Source organism: Leuciscus leuciscus, assembly GCF_965113295.1.
Source record: "Leuciscus leuciscus genome assembly, chromosome: 2".
NCBI classification, from domain to species: domain Eukaryota; kingdom Metazoa; phylum Chordata; class Actinopteri; order Cypriniformes; family Leuciscidae; genus Leuciscus; species Leuciscus leuciscus.
In genome coordinates, this window is record NC_138726.1 from 22,851,737 (window position 1) to 22,877,515 (window position 25,779).

Below are 25,779 nucleotides of genomic sequence, written 5' to 3' on the forward strand. Positions count from 1 at the left end.
AATCAATGACAACAATGTTGTGGGGTTTCAGACACCTGCTCTCATCATGTTTATTGATTATGTGTTGTCACATGAAGAGTATCATTCTACCCATTTTCCATCTACTTACCCATCTATCCACCCGCTAGATTGTTTTTAAAAGCAATATGAATATTATATACCATATATATCGACCACCCACTCTCCAGTTGTCTGTATTGGCCATTGAAAACCCCATGTCAATTTTATATATCTTATAAATAATCCATAAAGTTCACTAGTGAAATAGTTTGACCTGCCCAGAGGCATCCATTCCCATTGGCTGATTTAAATTCCCAGCTTTCTCTTCTAAAGTTTTCCACTCTAATGGATCTTTCCTATCCTTGAATAGTGTTGCTGCATTTCATGTGCTGTAATACACGGCCGGCCACACACATGTGAATGTGCACACATCCTTGTGCACTCCTCTGGAACATCCACTCAGTCTGATTTCTCTGCCCTCTTCTCTGTTGTATTGACATCTGTGCTCGGTCTCAAACTCAATGCCCTTCGGATGCAACTAACCTGTTTGGCTTGTTGTGAAACCCTGAGACAGCCTGCAAATGTCAAGATAATTGCCTCAAACAAACCCAGTCCAGTTGAACCTACATTAGAACAATGATGAACATACAATAATAAGCACTAAAATATTTTATATTTATATGCACAGAGATCCTGTAAGTTTGTTGTTTGAGATATTTTTGCCACTTATAATTTGTTGCATGCCTATCATGCCGTGGCATAACTCAGCAGAGGCATCATACATCTTTTTTTTTTCTTTTTTTTTTTGAAGTGGCACTAGTGCCAATCCTGGCTCACTTTGTGCCTTAGGCGAGATAAGATAACATATGTATATTTTTTAATTGGCTATTTAGTAGTTCTTTATAAATGTAAGATTATTGTTATTAACAAACCAAGTAAAATTGCAACTTAACTAGTGATTACCATACATTGGGGGAAGAGTCATACAAGTTGTCAGCATTAGTTTTAAGTTTTAAGCAACTGATCTGCACAAAATGCAACTTAATTGGACAAACCAAATTTAGATATGTGAATGGGTGAATGTTTGTTTGTTTACTTAAAATTCGCTTTTTAAAATCCACAGAATTGGGAAGCATGTGCTCTGTTTGAATAAACGTGATAAACATCCGAGTGTCTGGAGCCAAACAGATTCTGTCAGCTGTTGTTTTGCTAGTGGTGCTGACTATTGATGTGATGGCAACTTCTTGACATTTAGGCCCAGTCTGTGAATATGTCACCATCTGTAGAGAGGAATAACCAATCACATTGCCAGATTTCATGTAAATTGTAAGATTAGTCAATTTACTGGAACATGAATTACTTTATACGGCTCAATAAAATGATCGGATATCATTAATTTTCTATAAGAGTTGACAATTTCCTGCAATACACAGCGACTGTTGCCAAATGCAGCAAGAGCAGAGCTCAACTTTCTGCAGATGAGGACCAAAGCGACAACCAGTGGGAGTGAGGAGATTCCTACTAGAAACCAACAGCGATTGAATAGCTGTCACTGTGAACGCAGCTTTGTTGGGGTCTCTCACAGGCTCATATGTTCACTTAATAGTTGACTTCACAAATAGACAGATAAAAAAAATAAAAAATAAAACATTATATGTGTGTTCGTGAGAATCTGGACATTTGATTGAACTTCTGGCTCTTCTGGTGATGATGTAACGAGTCACTGTGCTGTTTGGAGCTTGGCTGAATGCATGTCAGGCGGATGCAATTTTATACGCTGAAACAAAGACACACACACAGACACTCTTCCCTAAGGATGGGGGCAGGGGAACAGGACGCCTGCCAGAACACTGAGCGTATGAAGGAAAAATGTTAGCTACTTATAGCAAAAGAAAACCACTCTCTGGCTCCTTTTATGTGTGTCTCACCAAGCATTGAGCATATGGTCTAGTTTTTCCATTTTTCCTGGTCTCAAACACTTAGGGCCATATTTACTAACAGCTTGCGCCAGCGCAAACCCTCTTTTGGCGCTAAAAAAACTACTGTCAGGATTTACTAAAGACACGCAGTGAAAAATTTGCGTTGAAAAGGCATGGACAGGGTTATTTTTGCGGCTGACCTTATTGCATATGCATTTGTAGGAGATTCCCTTTCAGACACAACATTTACGGGAGGAGAGTATTTAAATGAATCATGCAAGGTGATTTACTAAAGATTGCGCTCACCGCTCGTCAATGTTCTGGTGTTTGCGCCATTATTTACCGCCCCAAAAAAGCACGTCTTAAACCAGACGCTACCTGGTAGATTGCGTTGGTCATCATGGAAATGATCTGACTGCGTCTGTGTTCTTTAATGTACGCATTGTCAGCAGATCGCGCAGAGCTAATTTGCCCTGTTTTGTAAATCTACCCCTTATTTGTTAAATTTACATGCTTCACAAAAAGTATGTGTAGGCCTATGTACATTCAAGACACAAAATGTCAATGTCTTTGCAAAATATCAAAACAAGGGACATTTATTTGAAAGAAATTTAGCACAAACATATTTTTCAAGCAAAACATTTCACAAAAAGAAGTGTGTAGGTTGAAAATCACAAAACAACAGAAACATTGTATTGGTAAACTTTCAGATTATCAATCATGTTTATTGTTAATGTGTGAAAGTAGATAATAGCTCAAAAGTGAAGTTAGTTAGAAAATTTGTTGGCAGATGAGACTTGGTTTGATATTTTGTGTCTATTGCAATTATATTTTAAAATTGCATTTAAAGTGTGACTTCAGTGTCCAAATACTTATAACTTTGTCTGGTATTGTCTTAGAGAAGACATAAATCAGATTTTTTACTAAGATTTTTTCAGGCACTACGCCGAGCTATTTATAATGAGCACACCAACATGAGCCAAGGCTAATGAGTTGTGTTTGATATCTGAGATAATTGTCAGGTTTGTTTAGGCTAATACTTAACATCTACCGCAATCACAATGAATGCTGTATAACTGTTTTAGTCTTTTGTCTTGAGTTACACACAAATAATTTCAGTTTATTTGTCAAGTTTATGTTTTTGCTTCGTGTCACTTTACTGCTGGAAAATAGTCTCATGATGGACCTGTCAGTTTTGCTTCAGCCATACTGCGCTCTATGACAAATTTCCCAGTTCCTCCTGCTGAAAAACCCAGAGCAGGATGAAGCCACCAGTATACACGACAGTAGGAATTACTATTCCTGAGTCTTGAGGAAAAGAGGCTGAAAATGTGAGACTGATCTGATTTGCCACTTTTATTAAGACTACTTAAAGTCACTTATATTTATTGTGGAATTAAGAAATTGAACAGCTGAAATTTTTGTGTTATATTTTTTTTCCCCAGAATTTATAGCAAGTATACATTTACAGATTATGCTATAATTAAATTTGAATATATGTACAGTATAGGTGAAATTTGCATTTTTTGAATAAAAATAAATGTCATCCCTTGGAAAATGAGAAGATGAATGGACAGAGGAACGAATGAAAGGCTGAAGGATTACTATGAAGAGGTTGAGCTTCATAAACAGTTGTGCCTTGCAAAGTACTTACATAATATATTTTGTTTCTGTGTTTGTGCTTTTATTCCTTATTTTATATAATTTTAATTCCACCTGATAGCATGTGATGATCGATACTCAGATCAAGTTACAATTTTTACACCAAATTATTGGTGCTTGACATTCTATATAAAATACAATTTAGTAGAAATACAACATTAAGAGAGAAAATACCTTCAGTTCATTCAGAGAACAAGAACCGAAAGAAGTGAGAAGTTACTCGGGAGGATTCCATGAAACAAAAATAAGCACGTTCGACACCAGCAATCCTGCAAGGAATTAAATTTGTTTTCCCCCTCGTTCCTCTTTCTTCTCTTCACTATCTCTCTCTCTGGCTTTCACCCTCAATCATTCTCTCCTCCCTTTCATTCACCGCTCCATCACAGTCACTCTCCGTATGGCTCTATCTTTTTTATTTTATCCTTAACTCCATCTCCCTCTGTCCTTTCTCTACCACCAAGGCATTTTCTGTCCTCCTCTTGTTTCTATTTTTGCACTGAAAGCATTACACTTTTTTGACCTCCAGAAGTAGAGCAAACACTTAAATGGAATTGAATTGAATTGAGTATGAAGTCCTACTTTAAGAAGTGAAGTAGTTGAAGTTGCTGCTGAATTTGCAGCTATGACGGAATAGGCTCATTTGTCTCAGGCCGTAGGTCCCCGAGATGAATCCGACTGGCATTTGGGTCACACTCACAAGTAGGTGAATACATGTTCCTTGTATAAAGAGTAAATAATTACAGTTTGTATTTGAACTTCTAGTTTAATAGGGTTTTTAATGTGAGTGTGTGTGTGTGTGTGTTTGTGTGCTAGTCTGAGGTGTGTTAAAGAATTGATAAGCCAAATAATAAGACAGTCTGGCACAACATGCTCCAACTGAATGTCGCCTTTTGTATGGTTCAGCAAATCTTATATAAAATGATGTGGGGAGTTTAGAAAAGCAGCACTGCATGCTCAGACACACACACACACACACACACACACACACACACACACAAACACACACACATCGGCACACAATGCAGCATACAAAAACTAGCTGAGACATGGCCAGTTTTATTATTTAATAATGTTTCTTCATTCAGTGTTGTTTTGTTGGACAGATGACTCACTTTTGTTGAGAGGTGGATGTGCATGAGAACAGCTAACCAAAAATAAATTCATTTTAATGGTTCTGTTGGAGGACATCAAGGTTTCTTTTTTTTTCTTTTTTCTTTCTCAAGTATGTTGTGAGTCATATTTTCATTCCAAAACTGTCTGGACATATGTTCAAAAAGGTAGGCATTCAAAGATTTTGCAGGTCTTTGTGAGTAGAATGTGAAGAATGTGTGTAATTAAGCAGTATGCATCTGACTTTGTGTGCCAAGGTTAGATTTAAGTGTGTGTGTGTGTGTGTGTGTGTGTGTGTGTGTGTGTGTGTGTGTGTGTGTGTGAATATGTGCACTACTGAACACCCTCGATCTGAATTACTGAATAACATCACGACTTTTTGATCAATATTGTGATATCCTGTATTATGCATCTCTCCTTTATCCAAAATATTCCCAAACCACAGATGTTGATTTTTTTTTTTTTTGGCCAAATCCTTATCCGGCCCTGAATTCACCTTCCCTGTTTCTGTGCTCTCTTCTGTCATAACGATAAACTTGTTCTGTTCTGTTCTTGCACTTGCACACTGAGGGGGACTGGCGGTAAAAAAATCATGCTTTCTGAGGTTTAGAAATTGCGGATGCTCACATCGCAATTTTATTATGATTTTGATTAATCGCACAGCCATGGTATGAATGTCTTTTCAGGTGTTCCATGTATTCAGATATATACTTCAGTACCATTATTCTAAATGACATTGAAATACTTTTATTTAAAAAAGGTAAAAAAAAACCCAGCTGTGTCAGGTGATGTTGTGCAGAGGTTTTTATCATATGTTCAAGCACTGAACACTATAAAGCCAATGAAGATTTGAAGGCCAAATGTAAATTGTACTGTCCTGTGATCTAGAGCCAGATTCACTACACATTATTTTGAATACAATTCTTCTTGACTGCTATTTATTTAATTTTTTTCTAACTTAAGAATACAGTTGCACATGTTTTGTATTGATCTTCTATGATCTTCATTGGCTGTCCACAAACAATGTGTACTTTGACCCGCCCTCAAAAACAGTTAAGTTGTAGCTGAGGCATTGTTTCGTTATCGAGAGACTGCTTTTTTCTGCGCTGCGAAAGCAAATTCACTTTCCATGAACACTTCCAAAGGATGAGGACTAGCGTTCAAATTAATACTGTAAAATTGATGCTATCGTTACTGTTTGTGTACAATTGCTGAGGAAGCTTCTGGAGCTGAAATGCAGATATGGTCATGGCATGGGCATTTAGTTTTGCCACACATGCTGTAAGAGGTACACCATCACATTCGTAACAGCCATCTGACCAATCAGAGCAGAGCAGGCTCTCGATTTTGGATTTCAATGTTAAAACATTTTCGAACATTCTTTTTATACACTTTTTACTATTTATCCTAAGAAATGTTTGTGAATCTGTCCCCAGCTTCCTCTCCCAAAAAAAGGAAGAAATCATGAAAGCATTTTCTCAATCTGGCAAATCTTATTGACAAAATCTACACAAGATCTACTGTATATATTTCCAAAAAACTGCCTCAGCATGTAAAACCAAAACAAATTGTGAGTCGTTGTTCTTGGCCAGAATAAACTGAACAAGATGGTCAGAAGTCTGAGACTGAGGTCTTAGATACATATAGAAGAGTAACTTCTATCAAAATCCTATATTTGATGGCCAGGAGCCGTTGGTTTGGCTAGCTGACTTTAGCCCCAGTTAATTTCCCACAAATCATCTCTTGTGTGACTCCTCTTTGACATAGTCACACACAAAGAATGAGCGATGATGAGCCCTTCAGGATAGAATGTCATGAGGAGACTGTGGTAAATTTGATCTGGTGCACACAGCTCCCTTAATGGCAGACAGGTTATATTAAAAAGATTGTCCTCATAGCTGATTCCACATCTCTCAAAGCCGTCTGTCTACGAAAGCTGATAACTGCACTATAAAAGGTCTCATGTGTAGCACCGGGAAGCTCAATAATTTCTTACCTCCATTAGTGAAAATGTGTCCAGTAAGTTCAAAGGAAAATGTATGCACAAAAAAGCTGAGAATTAGCATCCTAAGTGAAGATGAAACTGGGACAATTTGTCACACTGAAAAGCGAAAAGATTTAACATGAAATCACATTTCCTTTGATTTTCCTCAGCTGATGTAAACACACTTTTATGAGGTTCCTCTGTGGTCCCAGCTTGCTATTATGTGCTATCATGCTCTCTGATAAAGGATGTCATGTTCCTAAACTTATCAGAATATTAACCAAAGCAAAGCCTAAGTTGGCAGTCTGTGAAGCAGGCTGAGTGAAAAACAGAGTTTGAAAACACTTCAAATTTGAATGCATCTCTATAATTCCAATGTTTTCAAAACACTTCACACGGACACGGCAATACATTATTTTTGACCCCTACAGCTCTCGTAGCTAGAATTCATTATTTCAGTGTGGGATTGCCTAACCTAAAATGCATTGATATAGATCATTACATCATTTGGAAGAGTAATCACAAACATAAGGAGGGTGCTTTTAAAAGTCTACAATTTTTAAAGGGATATAGTTCACCCATTTGACTGACTTTCTTCAATAAAACACAAAAAGAGAAGTTTCGAAAAATGTTCCTGGTGCTCTTTTTCAATCAATGAAAGTGTATTGCAAAATATCAGACTTGTATCTGATTTAGGACCTCATATGGAAGTGGACCTTTCTGATGTGGTTTGTGCTGTTCACGTTGCTATGAAAAAAACAAAACAGACATGAGTTACTGTATATACAGTACCTGCCATAAGTTTGGAAACATTAACGTTTTAATGTTTTTGAAAGAAGTCTCACCATTGAAAATAGTTATGCTGCTTAAAATTTTTGTGGAAATGGTGATACATTTTACTGTTTAAATTACTGTTTTTACTGTAATTTTTATTAAATAAATGCAGCCTTGCTGAGCATAAGAGACTACTTTCAAAAACAGAAAAAAACAGGTACTGTATGAGCAAAAGAATTATGGCTTGTTTCCACCGAGCGGTACGGTACAGTTCAGTACAGTACAGTATGATTCGGGATGATAAACCATGATCCGGCTTGCGTTTCCACCGCCAACAGTACCCTTACTTGATAGGTGTGGTGTACAGATCTACGTCATTCTTGTGCAAAGAAGAAGAAAGCGTCACAGTAAACAACAACAGAGGACATACAGCAGATCTTGTTCTTGCTTCTCGGCATGTGGCTTTTTGTCACAAGAAGAAGACAAGCTTTGTTTGAGCAAAGGCTGCAGGCTGCAAGGAAAAACACAGCTGAAATGCACGCGCAAGTGACGATTCTCTGTCAACCAATCAACTTTCTGCAGTGAGTCTAGCTCCACCCTTTAATAGCGGACTACTGTGCTAGGGAAAAGTGGATGTCACGTGTCAGTGTATGTTTGGACTTTCAGTTTGTGTTTTGATTTGTTCCTGTTTTGATTTGTTCTTTTCCCGCCAGTCCTTCGTTTCCATGGTGATTGTCACTATCAGTTCAGTTGTATAACCTGTTTAGTCATCATCATCATCTGTATCACCTGTGTTCTGTTAATCAGTGTAATCTGTATTTGTATTTAAGTTCCGTCTTCAGTCAGTCTTTGTCTGATCTCTGTTATATTTAGTGTGAGTTGCTACCTGTTCTGCTGTCCTGTATTTAATTACATTAAACCTTTGTTCTTGGAAATATATCTTTGTCTCTGTCTGCCTTCCTGCAACCACCCGTGACAATGGAACGGTACGGTTCGGAATTAGGGTACATTCACAACTTCTGACAATGGAAACGGCAAATTGTATACCATACTGAACTGAACTGTGCTGTACTGTGCTGTACTGCTCGATGGAAATGAGGTGTTAGATTTGGGCCACTTTTGCCTACAGTCTGAACGTAGCCAAAGTTATTATTAAATTTAAGAAGATTTGGAATTCTGCTAAATGTCTCCTTTTGTGAAAATCTAAAATTACAGGTTTGGAAATGCGAAGAGTAGCTTTTCCTTTATATTTTTCTTTTGAATGTTCTATTATGTATGAAAATGTTCAGCTGATATGCATGCCTTGGCACAAATGTAAAGCCCTAGTATGGTTCAGTCTTTCAAAAGACTACAAGCTTGCAGCCCAGCATGGGCTCTGGGACTGCGGATACCACGCACCTCAATGCCCACCTCCCTGGCTTTGTGTTGCTCTTTCATTTATCATTCAGATGTAATCATGTCAACAGTGGAACAACCGATTCCCCTCATATAAATATTTAAACTTGAAGTGATGAAGAGTCTAGAGAGGTATCTGAAAGGGTACTCTTAATCTGTGTTTTTTAAGTAAGATATCATCATCAATAAAGGAATGTGTCTGGGGATACAAGTACATGTTATTTCTACCTACTATTCAGAAAAAGGTTTCTTTTTTTTTTAACCAAAGTGACCTAGACTAAATTGGCTGTGCCTGTGACATAGAGTGCAAATAGTACTAACGCAAATCAAGCATTTGACAGGAATGAAATATTAAACGATAACAGATTTAGGGTGTGCCGTCATGTTTTGACTTCTAAGTCTGGGGATCTGAATTCCAACAGCATTACTGAAGGAACTTAACACAGAACATTACGACAACTTCTGTCATCTACACTTCTGTACAATCAATTCCAAGCAGTTTTGTTTTTGTGTCTTCATCTTTCTATCTCCCTTTTTCTAACATCATTTTATCCCGCTGTCCTCTGACATCATCTTTCGACCCTTCACCTGTCTCTTAGACAGCGGCATGCAGGGCTGGATTCACCTCATATTGTGACATAGGCTAAATTAATTTTGATTTCATGTTAAAAAAAGATGAAGAGCTACGTGCAGGCTATTTAAGACAGTACTGACAATAGAGTGCAACAATGCCCTCACACTTCTTCAGCGCTGCTGGCTTTTTTCTTTCTCCATTTTTTCAGTTATAAGTCATGAACCAAGCAAATTGGCTACGAAGTGAATCACAACACTACAATTTTCATTTAAATAAAAAAATAAAAAAATATAAAAAAATCGGACAGAATGACAAATGTACAAGACTGTGTACTTAACGGTTTTAGTGAGGGAAAGAACTACAAGCCCATGCATGAAGCACTGCGAACAGCATAATCAAATTAAAAACTATGGATAAATATAAAACTACTCATTTACAAATGTATACAAAAAACAACAATGTATTTTAAGTGTATTGCAAAATATGCAACATTTCAGTATTTTGAGAGCGATGACTCGATTACATCATTCGCAGTGCTCCATGGGAGTGGGCGGAGCTATTTTGGACCGTGTTGGTTTTCCGACTCTCTGATTGGTGTCATTTTCTGTACAGCATCATGTAGTTTTTCACCAGAAATTCCACTGTTAAACACTGTTATTTAAAAAAATAAGATAAAATAATCCGGGTTGATGGCTTCAGTGGAAGCAAATACCATGGATTAACAACTTCATCTTTAAGGGTTTATAAGTTATTGTTCAAAATCAAAATCAAGTTTTTACTTCTGGAAACCAAACTGTTGCACTCTATGATGATTCGACGGTAAAGAGATAGATTTCTTGTGTAAAGAAAATGCTGTTCTTATTCAAACAACCAGTTCTTTATTTACCTTTGCATTGCAAGCAAGCAGAGACGGTCAAAACTGTGTGTGGCAATTCATTCAAGATTCAAGAAGGTAGTGGAGTTATGAGGTTTTACCGACAGTTTGAGGAGCCAATGGAGTTACGAGGTTTAGTAATAATACGATTTACTAATTATTTTTATTGTAAGCATTGGCACCTGCCTAGAACACTGCAAAAAAATGCTTTTCTTACTAAGTATTTTTGTCTTGTTTCCAGTCCAAATATCAAAAAATTCTTAAATCAAGATGTATTTACTAGATGAGTAAAATGACATAAGATATCAAAATTAAGTGAGTTTTTGCTTAAAACAAGCAGAATTATCTGCCAGTGGGGTAAGGAAAATAATCTTATTTCAAGATTTTTATTATTTTAGTCATCTTAAAACAAGATTATTTTCCTTACCCCACTGGCAGATAATTCTGCTTGTTTTAAGCAAAAACTCACTTAATTTTGATTAAATCCCCCTTAAAACAGGACATAATATCTTATGTCATTTTACTCATCTAGTAAATACATCTTGATTTAAGAATTTTTTGATATTTGGACTGGAAACAAGACAAAAAATACTTAGTAAGAAAAGCATTTTTTGCAGTGAATGCCTATGCATAAATCCGGCCCTGGCGGCATGAAGCTCTTGCATGTTCAGGAAAAGTAACCCCCTCCGCAACTCCTTATTTCTTCCATCTCAACGTTTTTGATTTGTGAGATGTGATTGTTTTAAACATCCTCATCTCATCTTCCTTTATCCCATGGAGCGAAACTCCCCCTCAACCTAGAACATTCTAACAGATGTATATATGTGTAGTCCTGTGATTTCTAATGCATTTCCTCTCTTCACATAGAACATATGTCTTTATGTTCCAATAATTCCTCCACAGTTGCATTAGAAACTAGATTTTTACTTTTTCTGACATTTTATACATTTGTTTGAGGAAAATGTATAAAGGTGATGTGGGTGGTTGTCAGGGCATTACTATGCAGTTTCTAAGGATGTTGCTACATTTTCTAAAGAAAATATGAGTGTAAATGTTGTCTGTGGTTGCCAGGACATTGCTATGTGGATTAAAATTTTGTCTTTCCCATACAAAAGTTGCTAGGGTGTTATAGGGGTTGCCAGGGAGTTTATTTGTGGTTGCTATGTGGCTCCTACATTTGTTGAGGAGTGGCACTTGTCTGTGCAAAAGTTTATAGGGAGTTGGGGTGATGGCAGGGTGTTGCTATGGGGTTGCTACATTTTACAAAGATATTAGTGGTTCTTCCCCATGCAAAATATGTGCGTGGATCCCAGGTTGTTGCTATGCAACAAATGTAAAATATTAGTGGTGGGTTGGCTGTGCAAAAGTTTCTAGTGTGTTTCCACGGTCATGCTTAGTTTCCACGGTCATGTTTATGTGGTTTCTTGGGTGTTCTGGTCTCTCCTGTCCCTAGATATATCTTACCTCCTTTGTTGTAAATCTAATTGTTTTTTTTTTGTTTTTTTTTTGCTGGTTTTATCATCTTCCATCTTCCTATATGAGCAATAGCAAGCAGGATAGTAATAATTCACAAACACTGCCACCATCAAATTACTTTCTCAGAATGTGCTAGCAGCAAGATGTTTCACATTTGGAATCATCACTATTCTCTGCTACTCCAGTTATTTCATGTGTGGTCCCATAGGGGTACTGTTTATACAACACTCTCCCCAAGGTCTATTGAACATCTTACTGACTTGGGTTGCCGCTGGACTAAGACATTTTCCATTTGTATCGCAGGACTTTTGATGGCTGGAGGGAGGAGTTCATGTCTACTGATGTCTGACTTTTTGGAAAGGGTTTACATGGAGGATCAAAGTCTTCAGACTCCTACCCGTTTTATCTGCTAGCACAGCTAACCACAAGCAGGGCATGCAGAGTAAACACATGCTAAACACTAGCTCTGGCCCGTTGGCTTCAACACAATGTCTTTCCTTTGCTCCTAAAAGAGCTCATTTTATTTTTTTAAAACAATACAGTTGTTTTGGATGATATGGTTCTTGGAGAGAGCTTTTTACTTATGATTTGACTTCCATATTATTGAAGCTTTAAAATCTTCACTGAAAATATCTCTAAAGCTTAACGCTTAGCGGGTTTTATGTCAGCATTCGTTCAAAATGTAGTATATTTATTTAAATATACACAGTTCCCGCTGCATTAATTTCATCAAAATAAAAAATTACAGCAAAACAGTATTATTGAGAAATATTATTACAAAAATGTAATTACACAGTTAATATTATTGAATTTTTAGCAGCCATTACTGCTGTCTTTCATAGTGGCAAAATTATAACCTAATATATAATTTCATCATGACGATAACATTCCCATGTTCGTATGACGCCAAAGGTTTCTTATTTCAATCAATAGAGTTCCCTGTTCGTCGATACCGTGATGCCTAGGGGAATCTTTAACGTCTTAATTGTGACATGGAGAGCACTTGACCATGCTTCAGTTTTTGACACCTTGAGAGTGATAATTTGTGTATTATATAATATAAAACACAGGATATAACAGGCAGATACTGTTACATGTATAATGTACATATACCGTCCGCTGGAAGAACACACTCTGGACTTTATCCAATTTGCCTGCCAGACACACTACCCGGACCGCTCCAAGGCACGCATTACAAGGGACGGTCCAAGGGAAGACTTCGCCGCATTCGTGGAGTGGGTGCTGGTGAACAACAACTCCCCGTTCACCATCAGCCCGGCTGAGGACGACACCAGCCCCACTTTACATCCAGAGACTAGGCATCCGCCCCTGCTGACCGGCACGATGAAGATACAAGAGCCCATCGTAGACCGCAGACTTCAGTCTGCAGTGTCGTGTGGGCTCTTCGGTGTGTTAGCTGCACCTGGGTCTCCATCTCCAGGGGTGTCTCCATCGGCCTCGTCATGGTTGGTCACTGGACTAACATCTGGCTCCTCCTGCTCCGGGCTCCCCCTTGGCTCCTCCCACCCTCCACTCCCCCTTTGACTTTTTTTGTTGAACTCTTCTTTCAAAAAGAACAAATATTCCAAGTGTTCCGAGTCCAAATGTTGATTTGTGTGAAGATCACCGTCTCCATCCGCGTGCATCCTGTGCACACATTTAAAAATTGCCGCCTGAGGAAGGGTTACATCAGCTTTAATTGTGAAACAGCATTGGCTGCCGTGTGTCTCATGACCAATTGCATCATTACGTCAGCTTTGATTGTGAAATATTCTTTGATGAATAGGACATTCAGAAGAACAGCATTTATTTGAAATACAAAACTTTCGTAACTATGTAAATGTCTTTACTTCCACTTTTGGTGAATTTCATGCCTTCTTGCAGCATAAAAGTACTAATTTCTTAAATATTAAAAAAGTAAGATTTTCTGATCTGAATCTGTAAAAAAGTAAGATTTACTGACCTGAGTCTGTACTTTTCTGCTCATCAGGACCAGTTCCCAGAGAGGGGAGAGATTCTGGTCTCAGCCCAGGACTTGAAATTGGTTCTACAAGTTGAAAAGAATCAGTAAGTAACCTCTTAACATGACTTACTAACTAATTGAAGAAAAAAATATCTGATTGCAGATGTGATTAATGCACTGCTGAAAGATTTTCAAATTGCTTTGTTGAATACATATTCAATAAAATATAATTTCTAGATCTAGCTAATAAGGTGAAGATGTGGGAGTGGTGCTGAATTTATCTGTAAATGGTAAAATGGCTCCAGGATGTGTGCTGGAGTTTAGACAGTTGAATAATTACTTGAGCCACAGATCTTCTGGAAAAGGGAACAGGTATCTCTATCATTCTCTGATTGTTCTGCCAAATGCTGAGATGAACCAATGCCATGGAGTCATAGTCTGAGTCTGACTGTACTGGAATCCTTTGGGGATGGATTGCCTTTTCCTCCTCAGAAATTGCAGGACCAGATTATTGTTACTTGGCAGAGTTAATGTTTATTTTAACCACATATGAACCTTGCATTCCCAGTCTGGTTTTCCAAATGTAGGTCAGAAGAAAGGACACCCACATTGACACACATAAACACAGAGCAGCCTGACTTGCTGAGTATTTTCGAGGCCCGAAGGAACCCTCAAAGCGGTCCCACAGTCTTTTTTGGAGTTTTTACAACACAAAGTACTCTCCAAGCAGGTCGAAGTGAAGAAAATTAGGAAAGTCAGGGCATAGAGGACTGGCATAGAATCTAGATCACAGCCGTATTGTAATGGATCCAGGAAATGGAGGATAGCTTGAAGACTTTTTAATGAAGTCACTCAATCTATAGATTAAGGTTTTCTCGAAATGGATAAAGGAAGGTGCATTACTTGAGTGTATATGCCATTTGTCTAATTGCTTCTTTACATTGCATCTCTTGCAGTGGAGTGCTTTCAACACACAACAGGAAGCAGAGCATACAGAAACTAAAAGGTTATTTTAGCACACCTGCTTTTCTACACTATAGGGCAGAACGATGATAGAATTGATATATTATAAAATACTTATTTTGTGTATGGCAACTGAATGTCGTAGCAAGCAGAGATCTGTGTCCCTGAATTGCGTTTTTGCTATTAAGACAACCTCACAATGACTATGTTAGTAGTAACAACGCTGTTGTATCTTGCAAAAGTTGCCATTATAATCAACAATGCTGTTGACAGTGCGTTGAATTGTTATTAACAATGTGTCTATGCCTTTTAGTGTTTAGGTGAAATTCTGGTAAAATTTCATGGGCAAAAAACATACATTTTCTATTGTCAGTAGTGTAGTGATGTATGAAGCACAGCTCACAGAGAAATCACCTTCAAACTAAGCAGCTTTCTGTCAATGTGACAATGCACACGACCAGCTTGAATTTGTTGCGAAATCTATGGGGGAAATATTTCGCCCTCTTTCCAGATTCCAATTCCAGATTGCAGTTTTCTAAACTGGAGCTGGTGTAATATCATCCCGAGATGAATGAGAAACAGATATGGAAAATAATTAGTGTATATTGTTCATTTTAAGCAATAGATAGATCATGCACATTTGATGTGATATAACTGGATTGATGACTATCTTGTAAGACTAGTCTTAGCGGTTTATGCAACCGGCTTCTGGTAAGAACTCTAGCAGCTGCATTTTGGAGAAATTGTATTTGACAGGTAGCCTGGTTAAAAACCAGACCATTCTCAGTAGTATAACTGAGTTATGGTCTGGCAAAGCTTCATTAATAACTAATTTCCAAAGGGGCGTCACCAACGGACGTCGCTCAAATGCCTCTGGGCGCAATTGGATAGACCTAAAACCAATCAGAGCAATCGTCATCGTGTAAAGCCATATGCTGCGTCCCAATTCGCCTAAGTTACACTACGCCATAAAAGTATGTACTCTTTTTGTGAAGAAAAGGTATTTACTTTTGAATGTGTAGCAAAAAAGTAGGCAAGCTTTGGGACATACTACTTCGTCATCTTTATCGGATGGATCTGTCGCGTGCATCCTGTCATGTAAACTGCCCTGTCAATCATCTTGCACAGTTAAAATCCCCTATTAAATCTAATTTCATTTCCTACCGTTTCGGAGAGAAATGTAGTAGCACGTTCATCTGCCAGTGGGTCTTTCATGGAGACTGTCCTCAAGTGTTTGCAATTTGAATATAATAATGCATTTAAAAGTTGGTGCGCTTCACAAACGGACGTCGTTCAAGTGCCTCTGGGCGCAATTGGATAGACCTAAAACCAATCAGAGCGATCGTCATCGTGTAAAGCCCGCCCCAACGTTTCTGATTGGTGCCGCGATTTCGACGGATTAGAAATGGGCTTGAATGAGCTCTTTGCCAGACTACTTGCAGAGCAAATCTAAATTTGCCGGAAGTTGTCTGGGTTTTTTGACAGGCACTTTTCAGTCCATTTTATTTTCCAGGAGAATATTAGTTTTAAATGTGAATTGTTTTATTTGAAAGTAGATATTTCAAGCTTTCTTTAGACGTACGTTTCATGTTTGTGTGATAAGTATTCGCTGAGGTTCAGTTCATTATTCAGACGTCTTTCAGAAAGTTTCTAGCGGAGACAGTGACAGCTGAAAGCACACCCTGTTTATTTTCTTTATTTGACAAAAACACATCGATTTGTTGTTATTGTGAATGTACACAAATAAAAGAAGACCCTTTATAGTTTATTATGATGTATAATGTCTTATTTGTATGGCCAAAAATGACTATTTTAAGTTGTTTACGCTATCATGAGGAAAATTTCCAGCATAACGCGCCGGCGCGTTCTTCGGGCTCAGAGGGTTAAAGTTGATATATAAAAAAATAAATAAAAAAAAACTGGAAGGTGAATATGGATTATTCAATTTGTAATAATAATGTAAATTAGTATAATAATGAAAGTAATAATAATGAAATTATGTATAAAATGTTTCATTTGAAATATTCACAGCTTAAACATACAATCATGTTGAATTTTAGCTCCCAAAAATATAAGCCCTGAAAATGCAATGCATTAAAATGCCAGCACTCTTCAATTAGTGCATTAGTGCAATTCAAGATGTTTTTTTGTTTCAAAGACATCTGTAGTTATTTTACTTCCATAAACCACATTCCACAGTCTACATTCCAAGAGAGTGCAATCTAAATATCAAACCAGAAAATAAATTCAAATTACTATCAGTGCTAAAGCACTCATTTTTGCCTACCACAGCACACAGTTTAAACCAGGATGAAACTGTTTTAGGATTGGTTATAGCTACTGGTAATGCTTGCATTTATTAACACAGCGGAAATGTATGTGATTGCTTTAAATTCTCAACTTCTGCAAAAACAAACAAAAAACACACACACACACACAAGAAAATACAAAAAAATTGCAATGTTACTTATTATCCATAATCATGGATGTGATTATTCATTATGCAGCTCTAATACACCAACCACTTGAAAAAGAAGTTGAAAAAACAGAAGGAAATAATTGCCATAGGGGTACTACTTTGGTAGTTTAACCATGAACTAATTTTAAAACATAAGTAAAGATCATCGTTTAACTTTAGACTGGCATTCTGACCTCTGCCAACTGGGGTTAAGGGTCACTTTTCTTATGGCTGTGTTGCATCCATCCATAACATGACCATAAAAACATTTAGAAAACATCCAGGCATATTTTTTTCCTTTTATGGAAGTACTTAGAAACTTAGTTTTCTAGGTGAAAATGTAGGCATAATTTAAATGGTTCTTGAATAGCTCCATTGTGTATTCCATACAGTGAGTCTGTCTATCCCACATCTTTTCTTTCCATGAGAATAACAATGTAAGAGGCTCTCATTCTGCAAACGACAATAAGAAATAGGTACAGTGTTGTGTGTGTGTGTGTGTGTGTGTGTTTTTTTTCTTCTTCTCACAATTCCTAATACGTGCATGGTTTTGGCATTTTATTCATAGCCAAGTTATTTGTGATGTAAATGAGCATGTTTGTGTGTGTTTGCAGCTGAGCTGGCATTTAATTGAAAAGGCTGATATCCAGTTTAAAGAGAGTGAATGAGCAGATACGGGCAGATGCCGGGCATGCTTTAGGCAGTGTTTATAACCTGGAGTAATGAGTTTTAATCTCTTTTGGGGAGGATCTTACCACATATTTTAATTAAATTTTAAACTGAATAATGCAGAAGTTTGTCCTTTAACATTTGGTATTTTAAGGAACTACAGTGATTGTTAGCCATCTCATTTCTAGCGATGGCATTGTGGAGTAGTCTGTGGGTTTCCTTTAAGGTCAAGTGGTTTGTGAAAAGGTTGCGTTTTAGAGAGAGAGGGGAGGAGATCGTGGTGTATCGAGGGTGAAAGAGATTAATAGAGTTTATATTGCTTAATATGAGAGAGAGAGAGAGAGAGAGAGAGAGAGAGAGAGAGAGAGAGAGAGAGAGAGAGAGAGAGAGAGAAACTAAAAGGAACGAATGTGATTGGAAGGCGTGTGAGAGAGCAGGAACGTATTTGAGAAGTATAAACTGATGGTGTGAAAGAAAAGGGATAAAGAAGCATGGAGGGCGAGAGGGGTTTAGGGCATGGAGAGTGGTGATAAGGAGACAGAGGATAGGGGGATGAAAAGAAAACGAAAGGGGATGAAATGAAGAGTCCTAACAGGTGGTTGTGGTTTAGCTCCATTGGCAGTTGAACTCCAAAGATCCGAACCTCATTTCCCATTAGAGCTGAAGTGACTGACCTACATATTTTATTATGAATATTTTAATGTATTCATCCCTGAGGATATGATATTTTAAATATTTTTTTATGGAATTGCAGCACATGTTCAGGATTAAGCCAATAGCTGTCTGTATAATTCAACACAGTCATAAATCATGAATTTTTAAAACCTTGCCAGAGGTGTCATGGTATCACTAATGGTTAGGGCTGTCAATCGAATGATTTTTTTTTTTCATCTAATTAGTAATATCATACTGCATGCTTATTAATTAATCAAATGAATCACATATATTATTAGTTGTGAAAATCCCCTAAATGAATATAATTTAAGGCATTGGTGGCTTATATTATAAAGTCAATATATTGATTGTTTTATTTGCATATCATTAAACCACAGTCCACAGCAATCTATTCAGTTTGTCATTCTGTCAGAGGCAGATTATTGCCCATTAACACAGGACACTTCCTTGCATTCAGTCTGCTCTTTTTTTTTTATAACATGCCAAGCACGTCTTAGCCGTTGTCACATTTCACTGTTTTCACAGCCTCGCACCACAAGTAAAAAAAAAAAAAAAAACTTTTAAAAGGTACACTATGTAACTTTTGGCCTTCTAGCAAAAAAAATGCATACATTTTTGACTGTGCAAATGAATATTATCCTACAGCTCATAAAACATTCACCACTAGGCTTAAGAGATATAACCAGTTAAGATAGAAAGGATCTCAAGCTGACAAGCTGAAGACGTTACTGTAGCTATACCCATTAATAAACATGGTACTTCCTTGAGAATAAATTCCAGCACAACGCTAAAATAGCCCATAACGAAAGGACTCTTCTCAATAGATAATGCTTTACAATCAACTCTGTTAGAGAGCTTCATATGGCAATTTATCTGTTCATACCTGATTCACCTGCTGAGTTTAACGGTTATGTTATGTTTAGTTCTGCTTTATTATCATGATGTTTTGGTTCTCGCCATCTCCAAAAAGCTGAACAAATGTTGATTGTCGTTTTATAACGAGTTCTGCCGCGTTCTCTTTTTGCCAGCAGACTATCCTGTGTTCTCTTCTGTTTTTAAAGACGGGTGATTTCCCAGAGGTTTGAGATTTAGCGTGCTTCATGAGAAACGTTTCTGTATTTACTGGTATGACGAGACACACACGGGCGATTGACGTATGTACGTAATTTCCTGGGAAAACCATACCGCTAGGTCTAAAATATAAACACTGGTAACACTTTATTTTAAGGTGACATAGTTATATGTTACTACATGTACTTACTATAGTAAACCAAACCCTAACCCTAAGCATAACTCTATAGTAAGTACATAGTTAATTAATACTACCCAGTACTAATTTGAGTAAGTGCAATGTAACTGTCACCTTAAAATAAAGCGTAACTTAAACACTTATAATAGGCTTACCATAGTGAATCAGGGTAAGACAAAAACTCGTTTTGGAAGAAGGTTTGATGATATATTGACTCGTTTTTGAAATTGTGTACATTTTGAACAAAGAAAAAAGTTACAATGCTAAAAAATTTAAAAAAAAGTTTGGGGTCAGTCAGAAATTGTATTTTATTTTTGGGGGAAAGAAATTAAATAAATCAATATTTGTATTCATCAAGGATGAGTTAAACTGATCAAAAGTTACAGTAAAGACATTTATAATGTTAGAAAATATTCTATTTGAAATAAATGCCTTGGTGAGCAGAAGATACTTATTTGAAAAACATAAAAAATCTTACCAATCTAAAACTTTTGACCAGTACTGTATAAATGAAATAAATATAAACATGTATTAAAAAATGTAAACACTCTCATTGTAAGATTTGCATACTAAACTGTGGCAGGTTTTCTTTGTTATTTGCATGCTGAATTGTGATTCACACTTTTACACTGCATACATATATATATATTTTTTTATATATATAAAATTCTGGTAGAAAAATCCCTTTACATTTATATAAAGACTATTGTATTTATACAATTATTAACAAAATGTGTGTGTTAAATTAACAGCTTTACTACGACTACTACTACTACTACTACTAAAACAGAAGAACGCTGTATGCTCAATGAACGCTCAATGCTTGAAATGCAGCAGAAGAATAGTGTTAAGGTTTAAGTTTTAGCCTTTGGTTCTGTGCAAATGAAATGCTGTATCAGAAGCACTTCACTGTTGTCATGACACTCAGCATGTGTGAGAAGCGACAAACAACACAACAGTCTTTGCAGTGTAAAAGTGTGAATCACAATTCAGCATGCAAATAACAAAGAAAACCTGCCACAGTTTAGTATGCAAATCTTACAATGAGAGTGTTTACATTTTTTTATACGTTTATATTTATTTCATATATACAGTACTGATCAAAAGTTTGGGATCGGTAAGATTTTTTATGTTTTTAAAATAAGTATCTTCTGCTCACCAAGGCATTTATTTCAAATAGAACATTTTCTAACATTATAAATGCCTTTACTGTAACTTTTGATCAGTTTAACTCATCCTTGATGAATAAAAGTATTGATTTATTTAATTTCTTTCCCCCCAAAATTAAATAAATTCTTACTGACCCCAAACTTTTGAACGGTAGTGTTTAATGTTACAAAAGCTTTCCATTTCAGATAAATGCTGTTCTTTTGAACTTTCTATTCATCAAAGAATCCTGAAATAAAAATGTAAAAAACTATTTTCAACATTGATAATAATCATAAATGTTTCTTGAGCATCAAATCATCATATTAGAATGATTTCTGAAGGATCATGTGACACTGAAGACTGGAGTAATGATGCTGAAAATTCAGTTTTGATCACAGGAATAAATTACACTCAACTATATATTCACATAGAAAACAGCTGTTTTAAATTGTAATAATATTTCAAAATATAATTGTTTTTGTTTGTATTTTTAATCAAATAAATGCAGTCTTGGTGAGCAGAAGATACTTCTTTTAAAAACATAAAAAATCGTACCGATCTAAAACTTTTGACCGGTAGTATATATACAGATTTTTGGTTAAGTACAGGCCCCAAGGGTAAGGTTTTAAGTTATAAGTCTCTATGAAACATTTATGGTCGGTGTCACAGACAAGCTTTGAGCTGTTTTAACTGAAAACAACTTGGACTGACATATCTTAAAATGTATCAGTGCCATTGTTCTGTCTCAAGATGCACACCAGTCATGTTTTATTCTAAGGCACGTTTTAAAAAGCTACTTCAATGTCCTAATTTAACTAAGGCCTAATCATGGCTTAATCTAAGCCCTCTCTGTGAAACCAGGCCTTTAAAACATACGTCTAATCTTTCACCAAAGAAGCTACATCTTGAAAAAAGGATATTGCAGCTTCTGCTTGCATTTATGTGCTAACCAGAACTGCATTTAGCAGTGCAGTTCTTAGAAAAACAACTTCTCGTAAGAGCCTAACATTCTTTTGCCATTAGACTCAGAGCTAAATTGTGCATGATGTGATTATGCATTTATGAATGCCATCTGCAGCGGCGAGAACGGTCGCATGCTTCCTAACACAACTCTGATTCACCCTGATGCATTTCTCAGACTCTCTGCCCTGCAGTCCCATCTGCAGAAGGCTTGTTTTGTTCTCTTCCTGACAAGCAGCCAGTGTTTGTGTAATCTGCTCTCTCGTGCATCCTCAAGATTAAGTAAGCCTTCCCTCTTCAGTCTTCGCTGAAAATATCACTGAGAGTGATGATTCCATATTTGCGTTTAGATGAGCACTCATAATGCTCACTGATTATAGTGGAAATATTGTTGTTATTGCCATATTTAATATGTCTGTGACATGTAGCAGGAACAAGCTGGTGGAAATAACAGTTTGATATTGAGAGCGACTCAGATTTTGAAACGGAATGAGACGCAGGGCTGTCAACTCTACACAGCTGTGTTGGAGTAAAGATTTTTCCTGAGAATATTTAGTCCCACGATATAGTGTCAGAATGTATTGAGATTCCAAACAAACCAGTGTTGAACTGTCCAGTCAAATTAGTGCTTTTTGTCAATGTGTGAGATAAAGACCAATATTTAAGTAGTGGTGATTTAAATGATGACTGAATTTTCATTTTAAGGGTGAACTGTCCCTTTAAGTATGTACAGCAGATCTATGCGTTGGCTAAGCATTCATATTTGAATTTCCGTACTTGTGTATGAGTTTCTGACTTAAATGCCTTCAGTACAACAGTTACGTTTCATCTTTGGCAGATCTTGTGTGAGAGGTGTCAGCAGTGCTTTGTTGAGGTACGGTCCTTATAAGGGAACAGCAAGTACGTTTGTATTAGCATGACATACAGTTGAGTCTGTCATTTATTGTCAGTATTGAAATATTTATAGCCTCCAACTTCCCCCAAAATATATAATGCCACGTCTTGAGTCACTAAACTTCAGACAAATGTACACAATGGATGATATATAATTTTTGTCTCTTCCCTCACTCTTTCTCAGTCTTCACTCTCTCTCGCTTGTACATTCTCAGATGATCTTTGTTGCCTGCTCTCTGCACCCATCCCCCATTTCCTTTGTTTTCCCTCTCTCGTTCTCTCTCTCTCTCTCTCTCTCTCTCTCTCTTTCTTTCTGTCTAGTGTACAGTACTGCTGGTTTGAGGTGATTGGTAACAGATGGTGCTGCTTTAAAAGGGCAAGGAATTTTTTTGCCCTCAGTAGGTCAATGGGCCACGGTCTCTCTCTCTCTGGCTCTTGTCCACACACACAGCTGACTTATTTTGTGTACTTTGTCCCCAAAAAACCTTCAAATGAGAGTAAAGTTTTAACATAAGGATCAAATGTAAGGATCATCACAGGCTAGATATCAGTGTGCATGTTAACAATATTTAAAGGCAGGGTTCTCAAGTTTTATCAAAAGCTTGGAGTGAGATCACATGCGGTTAGGGGAGGAGCCCTAATGGAGCCCCGCCCCCCAATTTTACCCATTGTTCATAATTAACCAGCACAAATTGAAATTATAACAATTGGTAAATCTAATAAATGACAGAGCAATTCATCACATCAAATATACTCTTTTATGTTATATTTCAAAATTACAAATATACAAAAAATAAAAAAAATATAACAAATTGCTCCAAACAGTTTGGAAAAACAAATCTTTTTGCATTTTGAATGTGTCTAGTCGAAATGGTATAATGATTTATTGTGTGGTGGGACATTGTGAACAAATTACATATTAGAGTAAGGTGTGTGTGTGTGTGTGTGTGTGTGTGTGTGTGTGTGTGTGTGTGTGTGTGTGTGTGTGTGTGTGTGTGTGTGTGTGTGTGTGTGTGTGTGTGTGTGTGTGTGTGTGTGTGTGTGTGTGTGTGTGTGTGTGTGTGTGTGTGTGTGTGTGTGTGTGTGTGTGTGTGTGTGTGTGTGTGTGTGTGTGTGTGTGTGTGTGTGTGTGTGTGTGTGTGTGTGTGTGTGTGTGTGTGTGTGTGTGTGTGTGTGTGTCAGTGTTGCCAGATTAGAAATGTCGAAGTATCGTACCAAAACCTCAAAATTATCGTTTTTTGAGAAAAATTATCGTACACGAACCAAACACATAAAATATAGCTATTTTCCAACAATTTTATTTTCCAAATAATTTTACAGCCAATTTAAACAAGCTGTGTAATACGCTCACACTAACTGGAGGAAGTCTGGCTACTTAACTTTTTTTTTGCCAAAGTGCAAAAGATATGCCGACAGTCCACATTTTGAACTAGACCATAATTAAACTATGAGACAGAGAGAAAAAAGTGCACAATTAACACTAGAAAGATTCAAATTCCGTCTCTAAGTCGCTGTCATCATCGGATGCCACATCCACTTGTGCTGTGTTGGCAGATGTTGTTGATTGGGGAATCCTTTTACGGTACAGATTGGATGCCGTCATGGAGCTGATCTAAACTGAACTGTCTTCTTCGGCAAAACTGTAGTTGACGTGCGGTCGACACCGTGTGGTGTGTGTGTGTGTGTGTGTGTGTGTGTGTGTGTGTGTGCTTGCGTGCAGGCAGGCGAGCCTGCGAAATGATTCGGGGTCAGAGAGAGAAGCGGTAGGATGTGTGTTTGGACGAACGACTGAAAACTCTGAAATTATCGTACATTATGGGATTTTTTTCATTATTGATCGTACATCGTACAGAGGTCAAATTTATCGTACAAATACGATAATTATCGTACATCTGGCAACACTGGTGTGTGTGTGTGTGTGTGTGTGTGTGTGTGTGTGTGTGTGTGTGTACATACACAAGAGTACACACTCCAGCTTATGAAATGTGTTTTGTGTTGTAAGTGTTTGTTGCACATTTTGATGCCTTGATAACAGGGGTAGGGGGCTCCCACTTGAAGCACTGTGGCTCGATGCCAGACATTTTCACTGTCATAATGGATGACAGTGTTCCATTAGACTATTAATACAGTATAATATAATTTAAAATAAAATGAAGAAATACATCTTCATTCCTTACCATACCCACTAACATTTCCCTTAGTTTCAGATAACGTAAGCTAGCCAAACTGAGCCAAAGCCTCTGGCCTGGTTGCAAAGTAGTTGTAGAGTTTTTGACTGCATCAATAATAATGTATACGATGGGCTATATATATTAAATGTTCTAGCCTAAAAATGTTAGACGAGCTTTCTTCCAACTTACCTTCTCCATCACGACGTGTGTTCGCGCGATGTTGTTGGTTACCTAGTAACGAACATACGGTGGCCGAGAATGTTCCGTCAACTTCCGTGTGTTCGCGCATCTATGTTGCCTAGTAACGAACGCAATCTGGCCGAGATACGTGCTGGCGGCAGGAAACTTCACTTTGTGTGCCCGCGGGCCTCGTATACAACGTTATATAAAGCTTGCAGGACAACTTGGTTGGCATTGCCTTTGACTTGAGAACCCTGTTAAAGGGTTAGTTCACCCAAAATGAAAATTCTATCATTAATTACTCGCCCTTGTGTCGTTTCAAATCCGTAAGACTTTCAATCATCTTCGGAACACAGATGAAGATCTTTCTGATGAAATCTGAAAGCTTTCTGTCCCTCCGTTGACAGCTACGCAACTGACGCTTCAAAATGTTCATAAAGAGATTGTAAAACTAATCCATATGGATTGAACGGTTTAGTCCAAATTTACTGAAGAGACACGGACGCTTTATATGATGAACAGATTGAAATTAGGCTTTTATTCACATTTAAACATTTATCAACTCACACATCAGTTGTGCGAGAACCAATGAGGTTCATTCTCGTGTTACGCAGCACGCTTGAGCTTCCGCAAGAACCAATGAGGTTTGTTCTTCCGCGTCAAGCATGTTCGGTAGAGCT

General features: G+C 37.3%; 1 protein-coding gene and 2 long non-coding RNA genes across 3 annotated transcripts in view; 2 read left to right on the forward strand and 1 right to left on the reverse strand.

The window, feature by feature from the left end:
- adam19a (ADAM metallopeptidase domain 19a) overlaps window positions 1-25,779 on the forward strand; it is a 105,692-nt gene that overhangs the window by 13,008 nt on the left and 66,905 nt on the right. Inside the window, exon 3 of the mRNA XM_082151747.1 lies at window positions 13,759-13,835. Within this exon, the coding sequence (XP_082007873.1) occupies window positions 13,759-13,835 (77 nt within the window). The remainder of the gene's footprint in view (window positions 1-13,758; window positions 13,836-25,779) is intronic.
- On the forward strand, window positions 977-9,717 carry LOC309491093. Its single transcript, XR_014202913.1, has 2 exons — window positions 977-2,338; window positions 2,383-9,717. It is a non-coding gene; the product is annotated as an uncharacterized lncRNA (long non-coding RNA).
- On the reverse strand, window positions 21,040-25,673 carry LOC309486688. The gene is made up of 2 exons (XR_014201647.1): window positions 24,705-25,673; window positions 21,040-23,563 (listed from the first exon to the last, which is right to left on the reverse strand). It is a non-coding gene; the product is annotated as an uncharacterized lncRNA (long non-coding RNA).